The sequence below is a fragment of the Somniosus microcephalus genome, chromosome 17 (genome assembly GCF_052327205.1).
Source record: "Somniosus microcephalus isolate GS21.2 chromosome 17, FLI_Smic_1.0, whole genome shotgun sequence".
Taxonomy (NCBI): domain Eukaryota; kingdom Metazoa; phylum Chordata; class Chondrichthyes; order Squaliformes; family Somniosidae; genus Somniosus; species Somniosus microcephalus.
Window position 1 is genome coordinate 71,430,457 of NC_141003.1, and position 23,550 is coordinate 71,454,006.

Below are 23,550 nucleotides of genomic sequence, written 5' to 3' on the forward strand. Positions count from 1 at the left end.
CGATGGTCGTGAAAGGCGCTATATAAATGCAAGTCTTTCTTTTCTTTTAGACAGCTACAGCTGAAGAACTCGTACCAGCACAGGGCCGAATGGCACCCCATGCCATAATAATTATGAATTTCTACTGTATTTTTGCCTCATTTCCCTTCTCTCCTGAAGGCAGTGACTTGTGTTGTGATACAGTTCCAAGGGCACTGTTCACCCCCTAGTACCTCAAAAAAATTGCATTTTTCATTCTGAGTTTAGATTTTAGCAGTTTTTTTTACTTTGGGGGACTCACAAGGGTTATCAGCCACTGCTGCAAACAAGGAGAAAAGTTATAGGGTCATTAAAAAAAATGGTGTGTTTTTTTTTCATCTTCTTTGAATGCTTTCATTTATTAGTTATAAAAGTACATTGAAGAAAGAATGAAAAGGCTGTTTGACCGACAGTCCAATCGGGAAATTAGAATCTGTTTTCTTTCTAATTGGCTTGGGAAGGCGGTCCACTGCGAGGATGGCGGGAGCGTGGGGGCGGGGTAGGTGGAGGCAGGAGGTTGTGTGATGCAACCTCCAGGAATATGTCCAACTAGAGTTGGCAAACCTAGTGACCCCGCTAAAAAGTATTTGTGGATGTTAAGTGAGGATAGGATCATGCTTGGCTGAGCTGCCTAGGGTTGCCAACTCTGGCTGGACATATTGCTGGAGGTTGCATCACACAACTTCCTGCCTCCACCTAGGGGGAGGTCTCTTCCGTCCATGGCAAACCTAGGCAGCTCAGCCAAGCATGATCCTATCCTCACCTAACATCCACAAATACTTTTTAGCGGGGTCACTAGGTAGTGACGAGGGCCATGATTTCACTATCAGAGGCGGGATCACGATGGGAGAGGTCGTTGGCGGGTCCCGGTTCCGCTCCCGGCTCCAGCCGCTCTGTGAAAAGGATTTTCCCATGATTGGGCTCGTTAAGCCTGCCCTGCACGTTTCCCGTCAATTAAAAGGAAGCGGGGCTGATGACGTCATTTGATGAGGCATCATCAACCGGTTTCCTTAAAGGGACCATGACCACATTCATTTTGAAAGTTGTGCTGCCAGTGTTCTACAGCATTGAGGTGCTGCAAACACTGACAAGCACCGCACAAAGGAGCACAGCTGCACCCAGGCTCTTGCATGGAGACCTCTCCAGGAGACCAATGCAGCCTGGTTGCACATTGCGCAGGAGAGCACAAGTAGTGATGTGGTCAGGAGGACCAGGCTGCAGTGGTGCAAACCTTTAATTGATCTCAGTAGATCACGAAACGTTACTGCAAATCCACACCCAACCTCACCTGCTGTGCCACTCATCACATTCCCATCACTCTGCCTTCCCTACCCTACTCCTGCACACCCTTACTCACACCAACTTACCTTGCACCTCCACCCATCCCTCTCTATCTACATTATCACATCCCCATCTCACTAGCCACCCCTCACACTCCCCCTCATCCTAGTGCAATCATACCAACTAACAACACACAAAGGTAGGCACTTGGGTGTTTTATGCAATGTTCATATAAATTTTCTGTTAATGTGTTGTCAAACATTGAAATCTATATTATCAGCACTTTACATTGGAAGGATCTGTGCTCACCTTTGGAAGTGTCTTAGTGAGTTCCAGTGAATGTTAAGAAAATAACATTCCCCCCTCCCCCCCCCCCCAATGGTGATGAGTGTGAAATGAATGGCTTGGACATTATAGGGATGCCTTATGGTGCTGGTGTGGGGTGGTGTCAATCTGGTGCATCATGTGGCAGCCAGGGTGTACAGCGTCAAGTGAAGTAAATCTGGCCCTGATGAGGCCATCGCTGGCCTCCAGGGCAGCAATGTTGTCGGGTGCTGATGCCCTGTGTCCCGTGCTGCATCAGGTGATTGCGGAGAAGGTTGGTGTTGTTGTTGGTGATGTTGGTGTGCCTGGTGATGTTGGTGTTGGGGCTGATCATGGAGGGATTCAGAGGAGCAAGGTGAGATTTTTTCAAGGGCACCGATGTTGCTGGAATAGATGGCAGCTGCAGTTGAGAAGACAGAAGCGATCTGTCAATGGTGAGAGAGCTTGCTCCAAGGAGGTGACAGTGGATAGAGAGTTTACTCCAAACACTTCCAAGCTGCATACAGCTCAAAAGTGCCTTACAAGTTCTGAAAGCTCAAGCTTCTGACATTGGAAAGTGAACAGCTATGAAATGGTATCTTTCATATCACTTTTGCAGCTGTCACCTATTCACAGCAATGGGGAGACAGAGAGCCCGAGCTACTTACCTGGCGTGATCCCCAAGTGACGGGAACCTCGTTAAAAAAGTGGGAAAATCGAAAAAGGCTGGCAAAATAGTAGTTAACAAGCATTTTACAAGCATTTAACTATCTTAAATGCCGCCCCCACCGCTTGGCGTTGGGCCTGTTGTAAAATCGCAGACCCGACACTTTGGAAACTTACATGGAGGCGGGTTTGGAGCGGGTTCCCAACCCGCTGTCAATCATTTCGATTTTGACACTGGACCCGCCTCCAAACCCGCACTCCAAGCCGGTAAAATTCATCCCGAGGATCAGGAACTCTTGCTATTATTTCCTCTCCCTATCCAAGTTACTGTGACCAACGACAGTGTTACGATCGTCCTAGGCTGAGCTCAGAGAGCAGAAATTCAAGCTTCCTAGTCTGCATGGTCTAGAAATTAGAGAAACAGCCAAATTTGGGAGCGATCCTCATGAGGCTAACAGCAAGACTACGGCAAATTGGGTCCTGCAGTGCTGAAAAACTGACATTGTGCATCCAATTTCTAGGCCTATGATTCAGTGCCACATCACCCTGTGCTTCATATACCTACCCATTGGGCCAATCACAATTTATACTTCTCAATTCATTAATGTGCTGGGAGCAATGTAGAATACAGATAACCCTTCCAGGGTAAGAAATTTTTGTGAAAGTCCTTTCCAATTGTGGAGCAAAAACCAAATTGTCAAGATATAAATCTAACATTATTCAACCCAACCAATTTTTTTTTTAATTATTCATTGAAATTTGAAATATATATTGTGAAGTGTGAACTGTAAATTTTGTATCTATTGATTATGAATAGGCAGAAAGTCTATTCTATTAAAAAATCCCAGATAATATCTAAGTAATATCCATATATCTGTAGCCTCCTCCAGCCCTACGTGATCTCTGCCTTCCTCCAATTCTGGCCTCTTGTGTATCCCCGATTTCCACCGCTCCACCGTTGGCGGTCATGCCTTCAGATGCCTAGGTCCTATAAGCTCTGGAATTTCCTTCCTAAACCTCTCTACCTCTCTCTCCTCCTTTAAGATGCACCTTAAAACCTACGTCTTTGATCAAGGTTTTGGTCACCAGTCCTATTATCTCCTATGTGGCTCGGTGTCAAATTTTGTTTGGTAACGCTCCTGTGAAGCGTCTTGGGACATTTTACTATGTTAAAGGCGCTATATAAATACAAGTTGTTGTCGGTGATAATATGTTTAGTCTAGCAGAGTAACGTAAAGAGTTACTGGAGGGTTTTGAGGTTGTAGCTCAGGATTCAATCCATCCCTAAAGCTGGGTGGTTCTGTTCCAGTTCCTTCCCTAAGCACCTTTCAAATTAAAGGGAGATTTTCCTGGGTCTTGCCTGGATTTGACGGGCACAGTGAATGTCGGAAAATCAGATGCGCTCATGAGAATCTGCCTGATTTTCCGATATTCACTGCACACAGTACTGAGCCAGGAAATCTTCCCTCTAATGTTACACTGTAAACTTGATTAAATAAATTATTTTATTAAAGCTTTTCATACCTCAAAGTTTAAATTGCATGTTTCATGTGCTCTAGATCTATTTAATTTCAACGGAAGGAAAATCCAGCAGGTTCCATTAGCCGGTGCGCGATCTTCCCCACCAGAATTTCCTTTCTGCACTCCTCCCAGATGATATTTAATGGCCAGGCAGTGAAGACCAAAGTCTAGCCAAGACATCTGGATGGCGAGACTCCTTACTGATGTAACTTTATATTGTTATTAAAATGTGGTTTAATAAAGTTCACAAAGAGAATTTTTCTTTTAAGACAAGGATAGTTTATTCATTTTTTTGTTTTTACAAGGCATGTTTTATTTTTACTTTCCGAATATTAAACACAAACACAAAGTTCAACTTTATAAAACTTACCCTTTCTGATGTTTTACTACACTTTAACACAGCTGAAGAAAATACTCTTATAAAACAAGATAATTTACTTATATATTTAAAAGGATTATTTGGGGAGTTGAAAATACACACATGCATATCAAATTTAGAGATCCTTCGGACTTTTTAAATCTATTCTGAACTTCTTAGATGCAAAGCCTTTTTAAAGCCCTATCTCAGAGGCGGAGCCCTTGCTAATATTATGCTGCGGTGGACTGTTCATGGAGAGCTGGATTAATTGAGACATAAGTTTTTAAGAACCGGGAAAGGGAGCTGGACAAATCCATTCCTCTTTGATAGATCTCAACATGTAGCTTTAGTCTGTAATGATTTTAATGGGTGAATTATTGTGTTTGTTGAAATGAGGGATGACACTGATGGGGAATGCAAGATCCATCCACTATTGTCACTCGGTATTGATATCAAGCTCTCGTGGGTCATGTACAACATAGGCTAGCTGCAGAGTAAACCTCCGTCCTAACAACTGCCTTAACTCCAACTCAGCAAGGCACTTCCTACTGCACTGATGCAGTTTTTCATTCCCAAACTAGTGGTACTGGAGCGAGACTACCAACTTAGCGTCACTGAGTATCAAATCAGGGCAGTTTTGAGCCGTCAACTTGACCCACGAGGAATTAGATTAGAACTTGAAGGTAATTGGCAAAAGAACCAGAGGCGACATGAGAAAAAAGGTTTTAATGCAGCGAGTTGTAATCTGGAACGGGTGGTGGAAGCAGATTCAATAATAACTTTCAAAAGGGAATTGGATAAATACTTAAAGTGGAAAAAATTGCAAGGTTATAGGGTAAGCACAGGAGAGTGGGACTAATTGGATAGCTCTTTCAAAGAACTGGCACAGGCACGATGTGCCGAATGGCCCCCTTCTGTGCTGTATCATTCTATGATTCTAACTATTCACACTGAATTAAAAGGGCTACAACACTTCAAACCCGATTGGTCTGTTGAGTAATGGTGTAGCAAAAGTAAAAGGGAAAACTCTATTATGATTGGACGAATGGACATTAACTATGATGCTTATCACAGCATAATATAGCAGAATAGAGCAAGCCCCTGGAACAGCACAGGTATCGTCTGTCAGTCAATGCATTTCCAGAAAAGGAAATCAGTACAATTCATTGTGTTCTACTTACACTTATACACAGTAATGGTGAGACATGAAATTAACAATTTATTTTTGATTCTGGACAAAACCTTATATTTTATATACATTTTAATAAAAAATGATGATCCATTAATCATTCACAATAACCCTTTCTTTTTTAATGCTAAAATATGTGAAGCAGACAGATTTTTTTTGTAACATTGGAAAGTTAAATTCTGTTTTTCTTCTTACAATTTTGCCTTTTTAATTATTAAAACAGATTTTGTTACACTTAGGATGATGGCAATTACTTTTATTTAATAGTAAAATATTCTATAGTTCATTGAAACAATTACTGATCAATTAGGAAGCATAAAACCCAACATTAAGAGCAGCATTATTTCTCGATTAACTTCTCATATTAATTTGCCAATGTGATGAGGAATGAAACTGTTGCCTTGAAATTAGATTGCGCTGAATTAATACTTAATTGTATCCTTGACAACTATTTTAATAGAGGTGTTTAAAATAGATGGGTTACATCTCTGAAAGGAATGACAAATGAATGCATTAAGCATTCGCACATTAATATTCAAACAGCCTAATTTTAAGGCATGTGTATTGTTCGCAAATCAACTTTTGCCAATTATTTGAACTATATTATCGGCCTTCGTTAATGAAGCAATTTTGGGAGTAGCCCGTATAAAAGCATTTGCCCCATAGAATTGCAGCAAGCCCATTCCGTACAAAACCATGGATTTATTCATTGTATTTTTAAATGGACATTAAATTAAACAATGAGTTGCATTCAGATAACTCAAACAACCCTAATTACATTTAATCCTTGTGTAAACCATTAGTTTTCATTCCTTCTCTTCCCATTTATCATACCCATACCATTCCACATTTTGTATCATGTTTATACTAAGTTATTGTGTTGCTAAAGGCAATAAATTACTGACTGTTACAGCTTTTACAAATCCATGTCAGCAAAATGCTTCCTTTTCAAAATTGAAGCCTGGCGGTGTGATTATGTGTGAAGAGCTAAAGGTTCACTTTGAAGTCCAGAGCACTCGTCAAAACATCCCAGCTATTAAAGCTTCCCATGACGCTACACATTTGAATTGGTGAACTGAACGGAGCAGCTTACTTTCCCAAATCTCTATCAGAACCTGGATCTGTGTGGGTATGTGAATGGTCCTGTGTAAGTGAAGGAAAGAAACGAGGTTTAATTCACTAGAACGCTTCAGCAGAGAGGCATCATCTATGTGAAGGCCTGCATCTTATCCAAGAAAGCATTTACACCTCGACTAGTTCGCATAGCTTGGAGAATTATTTTTTCTTTTATTTTGCCAAGTTGAGACGCTCATTTATTGAGCCATAGAAGAGATAAATGATTATGGCAGGTTTTTTTCTTGAAGTACTGACTGGTCTTGACTCATGGGCTGGGAAAGAGATGCTTGGGTCAATAACCAGCAGTATTATTGAAAAAAGCCAGTCATAAATTAAAAACTACAGCAGTTGTAGGACACAGCTCGCAATTTTCAAGTAGAAATCGGCAAATATTTCTCCTGGCCACACAAAAATACTGCGACCTAATGCTGTCCACTGGGTAGGCCACATCCCAGTGCACCTCCCCTCCCTTTTACTGCTGACTTTCTGCTTGGCTCTCTCATAGAGCTGCAGATTCCCCCATATCCCCCCGTTCAGTAAACTCTTCACCAGCGCCCACTGAGGGCTGGGCAGCTCACCGACTGTACTCTAATGAGGCCTGAACTTGAATATGGTTCCGGCCTCCCGCTTAATCATCCATTGGGCGGACGTTGTGGACTCCCCACCTACTCCGCGCCCATTTTGGGCGAAAGTTCAAAATGTCTCCCATTGCGATCTACTTGCATCTTCTTAAATTCCTGTCAAGACAATCTCCTCTCTGATAATAGTCAGTCCTTTTGTAAAAACCATAAACTCTTCCTGTGTATCTCATTATAAAAAAAAATAACCTGGATTCTGTTCTCCTCAAAAGGCTTGCAATCTATATCACTTGTTTTTTTCTCTCAAAATTATTTAATTGTTCCAATTGTTAATACTCAGAAAGAAGGGTAGGATTAGAATGGAGATTAATAGATAGTGACTGAAGAGGAGCTTCATTCAAAGGACTGAAACTTGGGGTCTATTATGCAATTCTATTTGGCTCCTGAAACCAGTTAGAGTTGTCAGTTGGGACTGGAATTGTTTCCACAGCAGCGCCAATGTGACCACCTCAGGTTGTGTTCAGTGCATTACTTGATCTGATTACTGCTTACCTTTGATTCGTGAAGATTTATGGCAGTGACATCGGAAACATCATCCAGACTGGAACTATCTGCCTGCAACACAAGGAATAACGTATCACAGATACTTGCCCAATGAACGTGTCTTTACAGCCCAGATCCATACCCACGTGAGTTCAGAGGTCATAGGAACAGGAGTAGGCCATTCAGCCCCTCGAGCCTGCAATTAGCTATTCAATTAGATCATAGCTGATTTGTACCTCAACTCCATTTATCCGCCTTAGCTCCATATCCCTTGATACCCTGAGCCAACAGAAATCTATCTATCTCAGTCTTGAAAGCTCCAATTGACCCAGCATCCACAGCCTTTTGTGGGAGAGAGTTCCAAATTTCTACTACCCTTTATGTGAAAAAGTGCTTCCTGATTTCGCTCCCAAATGGTCCAGCTCTAATTTTAAGATTATGTCCCCTTTCTTTGATTCCCTCATTAGAGGAAATAGTTTCGCTGTATCTACCCTGTCAAATCCTTTTAACATTTTAAACACCTCAACCAGATCATCCCTCAATCTCCTATACTCAAGGGAATACAAGCGAAGTTTCTGAAACCTGTCCTCAGAATTTCAGCCTCTGAGCCCCGATATCATTCTGGTGAATCTATGCTGCACCCCCTCCAAAGCAAATATATTCTTCGTGAGGTGTGGTGCCCAGAACTGATTGCGATACTCCAGATGGGGTCTGACAACTGAAACATAACATCCTCCCCTTTGTATTCCAGCCCCCTTGGGATAAAGACCAAGGGGGAAAAATTCAGTTGCTAAGAGGGTGCTAACGGAGTGCAAAGCAACTAGCGCCCGGGTGCGGCGCCGCCAACGCCTCCCGCGAAATTCAGCGGGAGGTTCGCGCCAGCGGTAACCGTTAGTGCTCCGTGGCACTGCGCCGCTGGTGATGACGTCATCGCCGTGCGCAGTGCCCCGCTTGTGCCCCGAGTGCAATCTTTGGAAGTGTCCCCTGACGTACCGCCGGACGCTATGTCTGACGGGGTCAGGGGGGCCTACCTGAGGCCGGGGCGGCGCTAATTAAAGGCGAGTTGCGGGGGCGGCCATTTTTGTTGCGCTGCACAAGGTCCCTCCCCTTTAAGAAGGGGAGGAAGGCCTGCAGTACCGTGGCGCGACGTGCCGCAGAGCGTGGTGCTGCAGCACGTAGTGCCACAATATTCCCTTGCAGCGCCCCAAGAGGGAGGTGGGGCACTTCCAGTAGCTTCTCTCCTGGGGCGCTACCGATGAATTTCGGCCGCGGGGGGCGTTAATTTTTTTGGGGCGCGACTCAATTTCCCCCCCAACATTCCATGAGCCTTTTTGATTGCTTTTTGTACCTGTTGATTGGCTTTTAATGATGTGTGCTTGGACCCCTAAATCTCTTTGCTCCTCTACAGTTCCTAGTTTCTCACCATTTTAGAAAATACTCCGATTTATCTTTCTTGGGTCCAAAGTGAATTACCTCCCATTTCCGACATTGAACTCCATTTGCCATTGTTCATTTTGTCAAGATAAAGTCTTGAGTCTTGATTTCGACACGGTGAAGATGTAGGAGGAGGAAGAGGTCGTGGGACCGCATATTTACAGTTAGCAACAAGAAAGGAAATTTACCATTGACGTCTGCTTGCTTTTATGTCTCCTGGCCTTTTGCTTTGCCTGTTTAAAGATGCAAGAACAAAAAGAAAACTTAAATGTTGCACAAAACAGACAGGATGAACATGGTGGGTTACAGCAAGCAAGTTATTTTAAACATGTTGGGCAGGATTTTCATTGGGCCGTGGAGGCGGGATTGGAGGCGTGTCGGGGGTTAAAATCCCGAAATCGGGGGGCACAAACTCATCCCGCCCCCAACCCGCCTCCATGCCAGTTTCAAAAGAGGCGGATACCCGTCCCGCACTGGGACCCGCCTCCCCGAGGCGGGAAGGGGATTAGTGCCAATTAACTACCTGTTAACAGGCAGTTTTTAGCCTAATCCCTATTTTCATTGTTGAAATGTGGAATTCCCGACAGCTCCAAACCACGCCAAGTTAGCGAGGCGGGCCGTCGGGATGAAGGGCTTGGAGGGGTCAAGATGTCTGGTGTTCAGGTGAGTGATGGGTGCATGAGTGCAAAGGTAAGTGTGTTTGGTGTGTGTAAAGTGTTTAAAGAAGTTGTACTTACATTTACATACCTTTACAGCCTTCCTTCCTTCAGGTCTCGGGAGTCCCTCATCTCACCGGCACAGAAAGCAGAATGGCCGCGAGCTGTCAAAAGTTCCAGCATTCAGCTTTCTGTTCCGGGGAGATCTCTAAATCATCCTGACAGGAAGGAATTAACTTGGAGTACAGGTTGTCAGTGTTTGACAGCTTCAAACAGCTGTCGAACGCTGATATTTCATGTGTCAAAAGGTCTTGACAGATGAAATATCAATCTGTGACATCACCTGCTGCCGGGTGGCCCTTAATTGACCTGCTGAGCCCGCTGGGCGGGCTCAACAAGGCCAATCAAGTCAAAATCACGTGGGTTGGCTAGAACTCGATGGAGGCGGGACTACAACCCCGAAAGTTGTAGTCCCGCCTCCTACCCAACTCCACAATGAAAATCCAGCCCATTAAGTACAAATATTAGATATTGCGGCCCAGAAATTTCGCAGTGTTGGTGCTGATCCCCCTCGTAACTCCCAGGATAATGATGTAAATAGCTGAAAATAACCATTTCCCTGGGCGTTGTGCTGGAATTTCAGGGAAAGCACGTTTAGTCACAGCTTACACGCAGGCTGATTGTTTGAGGGTGGTCGGTAGATTCATAGAATATTCCAGATCATCAACTCCAATACATACTTCAAATGGGAGGTGCACAGCAATTGTGTGAAATAGTATTGCACTGTGCAAGCTTGATAGGTACTGGGTGGGGCTGAGAATGACTGGGTGGGGCTGAGAATGACAACACACAGAGGTTTGATGTGGGTCAACGTAGTACCAAGCATGGCATGGCACAGCACCAACTAGAATATGGTATGGTGCTTGAAGACTTTGGTTTGTGCTCCACTTTGACTTCGGCCAAGTTTGGGCTGCTGTTAGCATCGCAGTGGCCACCAGGTAAGTATTGTCAGGGATCGGGGCATGAGTTGGGGATTGGGGCCTGGGTCAGGGATCGGGATGGGAAATGGGTCAGGGATCAGGATGGGACATGGGTCAGGCACGGGGATGAGGGTCTGGGTTAGGGATGAGGGCCTGGGTTAGGGATTGGGATGGGGACATTGGTCAGGGATCGGGATGGGACATGGGTCAGGCACGGGGATGAGGGCCTGGGTTAGGGATTGGGGCCTGGTTCGAGGATTGGGATGGGGACATGGGTCAGGGGTCGGGGCCTGGGCTGGCGATAGTGGGGGTTGATTCAGGAGCAGAAGGGAGATCGGGGCCAGAGATCAGGGGTTGGGCAGGAGTGGTGACAATGGGTGGGGTGGGGGGGTCGGAAGCAGTGATCGGGTCCTTTAATGTGGAGTTACTTAAATTCTTTGTTGCAGATATTCCCTAGGCCTGGTTTCCGTGAATGCAGTTGCCACTGGCACTTACCAGGATCAAAAGCCTGAGCATTTTTGGGGCCAGAGACTTGATCTTTGAGCCATCAGGATAGCTGCAGCCATTTCTTCCATGGGCTCTTTTCGTTGAGGATGAAATCTCTGACTATTAAGATATTTTATCTCCTTTCCATTACATGGGTCTCCCTACCAGCCCTGTTCTGAAACCAAGTCACTAGAAAATGCAGAAGAATGACTAGGGGTGGCTCTCCTAATTCCCCTCCCTGCCTATGGGAAAGGCCTCCTCTTGGCATCTACCTTTGGCAGAAAGGATCAAAGCCCTGAATTGCCCGATCTCCTGCCATAGCTTTGGTGGGTGATCAGCAGAGGTCCCAGAAGAACAATGTAAATAGCCATTGTTAACTGTTTACACCATCTGTCCAAGGGTTCTGCTGATCTCCTGCTGGATGACTTCAGTGGAAATTCCAGATGCAGGAGGATCATGGGCCCAATTAACCATGGCAACCATCTGTTGCCTTATTCACATTGCCATAAGCCAGCTGGATTGATGCCAGTCAGTATAACTCCCAGAATGTAGCCCACCTTGGTTGTGCTTGCCATGGTCTGGTCATCAAGAGATGAACTGCTCCTCTCTGGACCTGATGATATGTTGCTGCCTTCAGCATCGATCGCTTCTGAAATTCCAGGTCTGCTGTTCTTACCCTTTCTCCTTCTTGAATTCTCCGGCACTTCCTGTATAAGAAGGGAACAAAACTCAATGAATGAAGCCAAGAGAAAGTACAAGGCATTTGAAGCTGCAACACCCCATGGTTTGTGACAATGTTTTTGCTTCAATCTATAAGTAGTAAGTAAAGAAACTCACTTCTTAAATAACGTGAGAAAGAAGCACAACAAAATTGTAGTCACAGATTGTGGTTGGAGCTGTTCAGGGCTATCTGAGCATTGCTTAAAACCTGTGAGCATTAATAAACGCAAGGTGTGCAAATATGCCCTACCAATACACAACACATTGGGTCTACTGTCCCCAGGGACATCGACCTAGAATGACCAAGAAGTAGCGCCTTAGGAGTCTGGTGATCATTAACTCATGATTTTAATATTGCCTGGAGCAATGTAATATCTGAATAGTGGGGTATCCAATGGAGCATCAAGATCAATAATGAGGGACCAGCACCTCCTAATGGCTCGAAGTAGCCATTTAAACACTGGTAAAGTGCAGAAAGGCTGTTTTCTTGGCTTATGGAGGCTGTTAGACAATCAAACAACCAAATTTGGTGACCAGGTGTTGGAAAGGAAGGAATAATGCTTACAGTGGGCCTGTCAGTGTAACTATAAGCCACCTTGATGGCATCCAACAGATCAAAAACGTGAATGTGATGAAGAAGCACATCTGTGCCACATTCTTCTCATTCTGTAGGGGTGGGGGGGCCCCAAGTGAGCCCGTTTAGTATCAGCCACTTAAGGTGCTGCTTCTCTGCCATTCTAGGTCGATGCCCCTGGGATGGTCGGCCCAATGTGTTGTGTATTGGTAGGGCATATTGGTGGACCTTGTGTTCCACCCGACATCATGGGCAGATAGTTCCTACTCTTGCTGGTCTTCCTCACCTGAAGTAACAGATAAAATGGCGCAGGTTGCAGCTCAGCTCAAACAGACTGCATGTTAAGCCCCAATTTTGGTTTCATGCAAAGGCTAGCAACACACCCCATGTGTGATTTGTGAGCCTTGGAATGTGGTGCATTTTGAATTTAACTACCTATTATGCCACAATGATTAGCTAATGCATATCTTCAGCATTGTAGTGCCCACAAGCCACTTCCTCCCCACATGCAAGAAAAAGGCGATAACTGTGGCTTATTCCACAATCCGCATACAGTAATTACTTCTCTCTAAGAAAGTCCAGCAATTCTTCAAATTTAAAATTACTGTCCTTCTGTTCACATTCCTACGTGGTCTCGACCCCTCCCTATCTATGTCTGTAACCTCCTCCAGCCCTACAACACTGCTAGATCTGTACGCTCCTCCAATTCTGGCCTCTTGCGCATCCCCGATTTCCATTGCTCCACCAATGGTGGCCGTGCTTTCAGCTGCCTGGGCCCTAAGCTCTGGAATTCTCTCCCTAAACCTCTCCACCTCTCTACGCTCCTTAAAACCTACCTCTTTGACCAAGCTTTTTATGTGCCTCAGTGTCAAATCTTTGTCTGATAATGCTCCTGTGAAGCACCTCGGGATGTTTTACTATGTTAAAGGTGCTATATAAATGCAATTTGTTTTTGTTGTAACATGCAAATAGCACAGACATTCTTTGTCACACTGACAGCAATTTCCAGGCTTATGTGGCCCATTGGAGCGGAGCGGAGTCTCTTTTTGGCATGTGGCACTCCAACTCACTTGGTAGTAAGGAACAGGTGTCTGTGCCCAGCTCCTTCTAAGATACTGATGATACGTAAAACTTTTCCTTTGGTGGTTGAATGGGTGGAATAGATTCCATCACATGGCAGATTAAATGGTGTGAGGAAGGAGTGGGATTGAAAGGCTGAATGGCCTTTTCTGCTTCCTTGCTTTCTTATGTCAAACATTCTGGATTATGTGACAATTCATAGAACCTAATTTCCTAATACAAAGAATAACAAAAGGAGGCCATTCGGCCCATCGTGCCCGTGCCAGCTCTTTGAAAGAGCTATCCAATTAGTCCCATTTTCCTGCTCTTTCCCCATAGCCCTGTAATTTATTTTTCCTTTTCAAGTATTTATCCAATTACCTTTTGGAAGTTACTATTGAATCTGCTTTCACTAATCTTTCAGGCAGTGCATTCCAGATCATAACAACTTGCTGCGTTAAAAAAATTCTCCTCATCTCCCCTCTGGTTCTTTTGCCAATTACCTTAAATCTGTGTCCTTTGGTTATCAACCATCCTATCAGTTTCTCCCTATTTACTCTTATTAAAACTCCTTATAATTTTGAACACCTCGATTAAATCTCCCCTTAACCTTCTCTGCTCTAAGGAGATCAATCCCAGCTTCTCTAGTCTCTCCACATAACTGAAGTCCCTCATCCCTAGTACCATTCTCGTAGATCTCCTCTACACCCTCGCCAAGACTTTGACATCCAGTTTAAAGTGTGGCACCCAGAATTGGACACAATACTCCAGCTGAGGCCTAACCAGTGATTTATAAAGGTTTACAGTAATTAACACGTTTCTATCTATGTTCTCCCTAAAATACTCTTACCTTTACCCTTACACTACGGGATGAAGCACTTCCACTCTGGAATAAATGAGCTACGTCCAGATGGCCGAGATCTGCTGTGTCTGAGTCAAATTCTTCTACCACCTCTTCCGTTTCAGAGAGAGACTGGCTAGCAATGTCGTACTTCAGAGATGAGCCCTGTACCTGTATCAAATGGAGAATGAAAAGTCTTTGTTCAGGATGTACTGATAGGGCTCGCTGCACTGACAAAATACAATTTTAAATTAATAATTAGTAACAATAAAGAGAATAATGGGCATCAGGGTGAATATATAGAGAATAATGGGCATCAGGGTGAATATACAGAGAATAATGGGCATCAGAGTGAATATACAGAGAATAATGGGCATCAAGAGTGAATATACAGAAAATAATAGACATCAGAGTGAATATACAGAGAATAATAAACATCAGAGTGAATATACAGTGAATAATGGGCATCAGGGTGAATATACAGAAAATAATAGACATCAGAGTGAATATACAGAAAATAATGGGCATCAGGGTGAATATACAAAGAATAATGGGCATCAGAGTGAATATACAGAGAATAATGGGCATCAGGGTGAATATACAGAGAATAATGGGCATCAGAGTGAATATACAGAGAATAATGGGCATCAGGGTGAATATACAGAGAATAATGGGCATCAGGATGAATATACAGAGAATAATGGGCATCAGGGTGAATATACAGAGAATAATGGGCATCAGGGGTGAATATACAGAGAATAATGGGCATCAGGGTGAATATACAGAGAATAATGGGCATCAGGGTGAATATACAGAGAATAATGGGCATCAGAGTGAATACAGAGAATAAAGGGCATCAGGGTGAATATACAGAGAATAATGGGCATCAGAGTGAATATACAGAGAATAATGGGCATCAGGGGTGAATATACAGAGAATAATGGGCATCAGGGTGAATATACAGAGAATAATGGGCATCAGGGTGAATATACAGAGAATAATGGGCATCAGAGTGAATATACAGAGAATAATGGGCATCGGGGTGAATATACAGAGAATAATGGGCATCAGGGTGAATATACAGAGAATAATGGGCATCAGGGTGAATATACAGAGAATAATGGGCATCAGGGTGAATATAGAGAATAATGGGCATCAGGGGATTCATGATAATGAATAGGGGGACTGCACCCGCAACCCAACCTCACCCGCTTAAAAACTATACACCTCAGACAGAACTTGCTTGAACTCACTTTTAACTCATCCACCTGTTTTAAATCCTGTATTTTCTTTGTGGTCTTGTCTTTCTTGGAACTTGTGAGCTGTTGCAGAACCTCCTCCATGCCATTTTGAAGAAGTCTATCGATTAATTCCTTCAAAAGAGATAGCTGCAGAACAGATCTCACTTCATTAATACATGGTTTCAGGAATCACTGGGCCGGAATCTGGACCATAAATGGAATGTATACTTGATTGTGTTGTAGATTTTGTTAAACAGAAAGTGTTATCAGATAATCCTTGCTTATTGTCTTATTTTTTAATTCAAAGATTTTTTTTTGCTTTAAGAAAACTGAATCAGGTGAATGACATTGAAATTAGTACACTGGGATCAAGACTGAGGGCCGGGGTGCAGGGTTCCCAACCTAGGGAGTCCTCATGCCGGCCCCATCCCCTTATGCCAGTGGCCTTGCAGGTGAATGAGTAGAGGCACCCAGTACACAGTTGTGAGCATCAGGACACTGCAACGATAAGTTTCGATGGGCTGCATGGCCTTTTCTCATCTGTTCTTATTTGACTGTCTACCTGTAACTTCTAGTGCTGGGCCCGACCAGATAGTGCCTCTACTCCACTCCCACACAGCCATATAGAAAGCTCAGCACTCGGGACATTGGCAACACTGGCAAGGTCACATTTATTGCCGATCCGAAGTTGCCCTGAGAAGGTGGTGGTGGCCTTCTCCATGAATCAGTGGCCACCCTTGTGGCTTCCCACCAAAGGCAGCCAATGCAATATGGATTAACATTTTAAAGAAAAGGCTTGCATTTATATAGTGCCTTTCACGACCTCAGGGCGTCCCAAAGCACTTTACAGCCAATGAAGTAGTTTTTGAAATGTAGTCACTGTTGTAATGTAGGAAACGTGGCAGCCAATTTGCACACAGCAAGATCCCACAAACAGCAATGTGATAATGACCAGATAATCTGTTATTCGTGATATTGGTTGAGGGATGAATACTGACCAGGTCACCGGGGAGAACTCCCCAGCTCTTCTTCAAAAAAGTAATAGTAATTAAAAAGTCTGTGTGACTATGTGGTCGGGCCCAGCACTGGAGGTTACAGGTAGACAGTCAAATAAGAACAGATGAGAAAAGGCCATGCAGCCCATCAAAACTTATCGTTGCAGTGTCCTGATGCTCACAGCTTAGCATCCAACTGCGTACTGGGTGACTCTACTCACTCACCTACTCCACGAGAAGCTCCTTGTTCTAGTCATAGGGCAATGGCACTGTCCTCTGTGAAACGCAACTGGTCGCGGTTGAACAATGGCCATTGTAATGTTGTATTGATACCCTGACGTTTTCACACAATTACAATTGAGAGTCAGGGAGAAGTTTGATTTGGTTTTAGTCTTTTTGGAAGATTTAGGTGTATTTATTGACCACCGTCTGAGATGAAATAAGTAAGGAAGTGTCTGTGATAGCGTAAATTATACATGGTGGCATTCAAGGAACATGTTCAATGGCCCAAAAGGCTTTGAATCATTCCATATTCTCTTAAGCTCCTGTCTCTTGTATATCAAGTGTGTTTTTTTAGCTCATTAAAATACTTGAGCATTTCAGACAAATAGTTTCCTACTGATAGCATTAAAACATAAGGGGGTAGAAATTGGTATGCATTATGCACATTTTTCAGATGTAAAACAGGCACAAAGCGTACCAATTTAGCAGTAGGACATTCTGCACCCAATCTGCGCAGACGTTGGTCCCGCTGCTAAATTATTGTGCCGCTTTTATTAAGCATCCCGGGCGGCTGCCTGAAACAGATGTTAGGCTCCTTGACTATGTTGATTTGAGGCCTGTTGAAAACGGGTCCAGAAAAAAATCTACTCCAAGTTCTCTTTTAAAAATTTGGGCAATTGGACTTTGATTTTGGTCTTGGCTTTGGGTCAAAACTGACCACCAAAATAGTGTTACCACCTAAGATTATGACTATAGAGATACCGCTGCAGTAGTTAAGGTGGTTGATTGGGTATTACTAGTTTGTGATACTAAACCATCTACGTACCTTTATACCATAAATGTCAAAAAGCTTTTCTAAATCCTGTGGGAATGAAAAGAAAAAATAATGAATAACACTGACAGATTTAACGTCAAAGCTGTGGCACTTTCAGGGCAAGCAGGTGTATGAAGAATTATTTAGTGCTAATGGATATTTACCACCTTTCCCTCTCTCCTTTTTCATTCTGGTGTTCTGCACTTAACATTCCTCTTCCGGAGGCGGTGACTCACGTTGGGTATAGTTCCATTTCCTCCAACAGCCCTCCATACATCATTCAAGGACCATTCTTGATATCTCAGGCCACATAATGAATTTGACTGGGAGAGTGGGGAGCGGGGTGGGGTGGGTGGGGGACACAATCAGGCTTAACCTTGTCTAACGTGACAGGTACAAGTGCTCCTTTTCATCGGAGGGGGGAGTGGGGGGGGGCTGAACACCAATCTGGAGCATGATAGCTGGTCAATTTGTCTCCATGGCAAAGGGGGCAGAGGCTAATTGTCATGCCTAGGCCTCAGGTAAGGTTAGTTAGTTCATTGCTTTTATAAACTAATTGGTACAATTGTAAAGGAGGTGCAGGAAGAGAGAGACCTGGGGGTTCACATACACAAATCGTTGAAGGTGGCAGGACAAGTTAAAAAGGCTGTTAAAAAGGCATACGGGATCCCGGGCTTTATAAAAAGAGGCATAGAGTACAAAAACAAGAAAGTTATGCTAAACCTTTATAAAACACTGGTTAGGCCGCAGCTGGAGTATTGTGTCGAATCCTGGGCACCACATTTTCGGAAGGATACCAAGGCCTTGGCGAAGATTTACCAGAATGCTGAGGAGATTTACCAGAATGATACCAAGGATGAGGGAATTCAGTTATGTGGAGAGACTAGAGAAGCTGGGATTGTTCTTCTTACAGCAAAGAAGGTTGGGAGGTTTAACAGAGGTGTTCAAAATTATGAATGGTACTGATAGAGTAAATAAAAATAAACTGTTTCTACTAGCAGGGGGGTCACTAACCAGAGGTCAGAAATTTAAGAGAATTGGCAAAAGAACCAGGGGGGTGATGAGGAGAATTTTTTACGCAGCGAGTTGTTATGATCTGGAATGCACTGCCTGAAACAGTGGTGGAAGCAGATTCAATAATAACTTTCGAAAGGGAATTGGATAAATACTTGAAAAGGACAAATTTGCAGGGCTATGGGGAAAGAGCAGGGGAGTGAGATTAATTGGATAGCTCTTGCACAATGGGCCGAATGGCCTCCTTCTGTACTATATGTTTCTATGATCACACACCGGGAATGAATTCTTATCCCAGCTGTAAGTTGGGCGGAATTTGGCGGACAATTCTTTGGGAGACAATCCGTGGGTTCTCCACGACTTCCAGCATTTCTGACCGGAAGTGACAGATAGCATCGAATTTGTTTTGTTCAAATGCGGGCAGAACATTCAAATACGATGCAAATGACTGGAATACATCCTACAACATAATTTCCATCTTTTGCACCCTAGCAATGCTGGAATGTTGGTCCTGCTGCTAAAATCGTGTGGCCCCATTTTTTCAACGTCCTGGGCAGTCGCCTAAAACAGGCGTTAGCTTCTTGAATTTGTTAAGGGTCTAATGCCTGGTGAAAATGAGCCCAGAGCAAAATCTACCCCAAGTTCTCCTTTAAAAATGTGGGAATTGGACTTTGATTTTGGTACCTGCGATTCCTTAAATCATTGCTCAGGGTGGCAGGGGGCAATTTAAAAATGAAAGGGTTGCCTAAGCTGGGGTCAGGCAGATGGAATTCGCGCCACAAGTAAGATTCCATCAAAGCAGAAAATCCCAGCAGGAGAGACAGGTAGGAATTAAAAAGGCAGCTTTTAAATAAGCAAAATAAAATGGAATGGCACAGTTCTTCGGAGCAGCAATGTGTCACATCACAAAGTAGTGGGATGTGGGCATACACCTGTGAGTCCCCATAGAGTGAGATCTTGATCCCTTCTACGCTACTGTGGGGAGGGGCTGTGCTGTCCACAGAGGGAAGGAAGAACCTGAGGACGAGTCGACCGCAGGCTGCAGTCATTCACGTCCTTTATAGTAGCACTGCTGGACTCCGGGGAGCAGATATCCATCTTGCGCTCTTCAACAACGAAAATACAAGAAAGATGGGACTTCATGGAGGTAAATGAGGGAATTTTGTAATGAGTAAGGATCTCCTAGGAAGCCCTTACTACAGGCAGAAAATGGTCCTTTTAAAGTCCTCAGGTAATCTTTATAACTTGAAGAGGGTTTAAGGATGCTATTGGTGACAAAATGGGTCATACCCAGAATGCCATTCCACATGAGAGTCTTCCAAGGTTGTTATGACACGTGACAGGATGAGACCAGATTTGAGCAGGAGTAAAATTCCCATATCTATCATTTCATATAATAGGAAACTGAAGTACTTTGGACTTGATATTGGGAGATTGCAAAGCCTCTGTATATTATATAGTCTAAAGATATCTCAGATAGGACTTATTCATTGTAGTGCTCTCTTACCTTGACATCAACTCCTTTTCCTTGTGGTCCAGGGGCACCCTTAAAAAAAATCGGCGATGCATTAGAATATTGGCTGAATAAATTGAGAATGAAAGAGAGATGTTCACTCATGCAAGCAAAGAGCATATCACAAAAGGCACATATAGAATGATAGAATGGTTTCAGCATGGAAGAAGGCCATTCGGCCCGTCGAGCCCGTGCGTGCTCTCTGCAAGAGCACTTCAGCTAGTCCCACTCCCCTGCCCTTTCCCCGTAGCCTTGCAAAATTTTTTCCTGCAGGTACTTATTCTTTAGTAATTGGGCATAAAGTATCGCTTGGGTGAAGCAGAAGAGGAAACTCTGACTGGGAGGGTAACTCAACCTGTCAGGTTTTCCTTTATGTGCTCCACCTGTTCAACGCTTCACACACAAGCACTAAAGAGGAAATTCCATTGCTGCACTGTCAAACCTCAATTTCAGAAACTTGTAACAACTGTAAAATGATTCTTTATCAAGTAAGCATCATCTTACTGTAGCTTTAATCTTTCTGGTCCCACTCTATTTTAGGCAATATTACTATGGTCATTGCTCCTCCGGATTTCCATCTCTTGCTCTTCCTAAGCTCCAAATATGGCATTCTAGATCCTATTCCGTCAAATGGTTTGCTTTGCAATCATTTCCTATGCTTCAGATTTAGCACAGAAGCAATTGCAAGGGTGCTAACCAAGAGCCACTCTGAGTACATGACTGGGGGGAGACAGATCTCGTGGTGAGTCTTAAGAAGTTCTTTATTCCTTTCAAAATTAATATTTTATTAAGTCTCCCCATAACACATACCTTCCCCCGGTTGAGAGAGTGGACAGCTGATCCGTCCTCTGCCAGTGCAGCCTATAGTGGGGTCATTGGCGCTATGTGAAAGTGGGCAGGGATTGACTCTATCACTGTGATGAGATCCCATGCTTCTATTGGTACCTCCTCACAACAGCACTGTTGAGGTCAGGAACCCGTGTCCAGTATTCCATGGTGCATCAAAAATGAATTTTAGTAACAGCATTGAATTAAACTTAAGAAAGAAAAAAAGAGCATGCATTAAATAGCACCTTTCATGACCTCAGGATGTCCCAAAATGCTTTACAGCCAATGAAGTACTTTTGAAGTGTAGTCACTGTTGTAATGTAGGAAACATGGCAGCCGATTTGCGCACAGCAAGGTTCCACAAACAGCAATGTGATAATGACCAGATAATCTGTGTTTATGATATTGGTTGAGGGATAAATATTAGCCAGGACACCAGGAGAACGCCCCTGCTCTTAGGGGACTTCATAGTCTCCAGTTAAACACCTTGGGGGAAAAATTCGGTTGATTTGCACCTCCCATTAGCGGCCAATCCCTGGTGGCCCAGCTGGGCCCTGGGCCACGCTGTGCTAGGCCCCTCCCCTTTAATAAAGGGAGGAAGGCCTGCAATACCACGGCACGACGTGCCACAGTGCGTGGTGCTGCTGCACGTAGCGCCATGATATTCATTCTCCTCCCTCCCTCCGCCTCCCTCTTGGGGCGCTACCAGTGAATTTCGGGAGCGGGGGCTAAAAGTTAGCGCCCCAAAGGGGGAGCGACCCAATTTTGCCCCAAATTTTAGTGGATACATCACTCATTCTACCCACCTCAAGACGCCATAGTAAGCTCTAGCAAAACTGGCTAATCCCCAAATCCAGTGTCTAAGAAGGCCTTTTTCTCACTCCCCTTGTTCAGCTCTAAAGCCCCTGCCAAGGATTAACCCTAGCTTTACCAATAAGCAATGCCACCCACATCTACAGAATTGTACAAGACCTTCAGTTTAGTATCTGCAAGTACAATGTAAGCAGTTAGATGCCATATATCCTCTTTATTGTACCAGGACTCCAAAATAATGTAACCTTTTGTGCAATTCAATAAAAGAAAGCTCCCATGAATTAAAAAGGCTTCTTACTTGTTCACCTTTGAGCCCCCTTTCTCCTTTCTCACCCTGTGGGTCAAAGCAGAAAAATCCAAGAATTTTAGGCCTACAATGATTCTCTGTAATCATCACAAGGAACAATTTGCTACAGAAGCACTAGGAGCACTGTATTACAGGAGCACTGTACTACAGGAGCAGTGTATTGCAGTGTATTACAGGAGCACTGTACTACAGGAGCAGTGTATTGCAGTGTATTACAGGAGCACTGTACTACAGGAGCAGTGTATTGCAGTGTATTACAGGAGCACTGTACTACAGGAGCAGTGTATTGCAGTGTATTACAGGTGCATGGATTACAGGAACGGGGTATTACAGGAGCAGTGTAGAAGAAGCAACCTCCATTCCTTGTGATTCAGGAATTCCAGACGCACCCTGCTCCCAAAAGAAGGAAAGATTATTCAAGAATTTTCTTCCCATGAATCACAACATCTCGTTCTCGAACAAGAAACACAGATTCTTGCTTATTGAAGAAACACTTTGCTTGTGTAAAACTATATAATGGTGGTGAATCTTTTACCGGTGATGGACAAGTACGATGAATGGACATACCTAAACATGAGACTTACCAGTGTCCCAGGAGGTCCAGCTGGCAAAGGAATGAATGGCAAATCCGTATAATTGAACCCGGTCTCCTGCAATGACAAGCTGGTCAGTGCCGTACTCATTGTTAACTTGTTGCAGCATTCTTAAGAAACATTTGTAAAAGCCATTCATGTCATTCATTCTCTTATTTTTCAACCTCTAAATGAGTAAATGCCTCCAACCAACCCCCCACCTACTCCCTCCACACTTAAAAGCAGCAATGCAGAGGTGTCCATCAATGATGGGTCAGGTATTCATAATAATTGGAAAGTGATGCAAACCATTTCTTCACATACCTCATTGGAAGGTAAGGGAGCTCCTGGAAAGGCTCCTGGTCCGGGAGGTCCAGGCAAACCAGGTATCCCTGGACCTCCTTTCACACCATCTTTTCCCTATAAAGGAGAATGACCAAGAGGAAAACTATTTGAGATCAACAACACAGCCCTTGATTTCTGAAAGACCTTCACAGTCCCAGTGATCCATTCCAATTAAAGAACAAATCCAACCAGTACTTCAACTTTACATTATCTTCACATTGGACTGGATTTTGCTGGAAAAATAACAACACACATTAATGCGCAAATTGGCCAGCAGTGTCAGGGGATTAAGAGATACGCTGTGAGTTGTGAATCTCCAGAGCTTGCTGGTCGACTTACACTACTCCACCGCTTGCTTCACACAAACAGCATCTCGCTCTTAGCCTCCTCGTTATTTTTAAGAACTTGTTGGATTTTCACATTAATTGCCCAGTAAACTCGCCGCAGAAAGTTAAGTCTGGTAATTAACAGTGTAAGTACCTTGTCAACAACGTGATAATTTTTAGTGCAATGAATGCAATGCCAATTGAACAATTTAAACTGTGGAATCTCATTCCTTCAGG

At 43.8% G+C, this 23,550-nt stretch overlaps 1 protein-coding gene across 1 annotated transcript; it reads right to left on the minus strand.

Annotated features, from left to right (window-relative positions):
• Positions 1 to 4,016: 4,016 nt before the first annotated feature.
• Positions 4,017 to 22,894, minus strand: col7a1l (collagen type VII alpha 1-like). The gene is made up of 10 exons (XM_086010668.1): positions 22,655 to 22,894; positions 22,062 to 22,097; positions 20,117 to 20,155; positions 17,608 to 17,643; positions 15,577 to 15,711; positions 14,333 to 14,494; positions 11,687 to 11,836; positions 9,196 to 9,240; positions 7,583 to 7,645; positions 4,017 to 6,479 (listed from the first exon to the last, which is right to left on the minus strand). Exons 1-10 carry the CDS (start codon positions 22,751 to 22,753, stop codon positions 6,426 to 6,428), a joined length of 819 nt encoding a protein of 272 aa, XP_085866794.1. The 5' UTR covers positions 22,754 to 22,894; the 3' UTR covers positions 4,017 to 6,425.
• Positions 22,895 to 23,550: the final 656 nt, after the last annotated feature.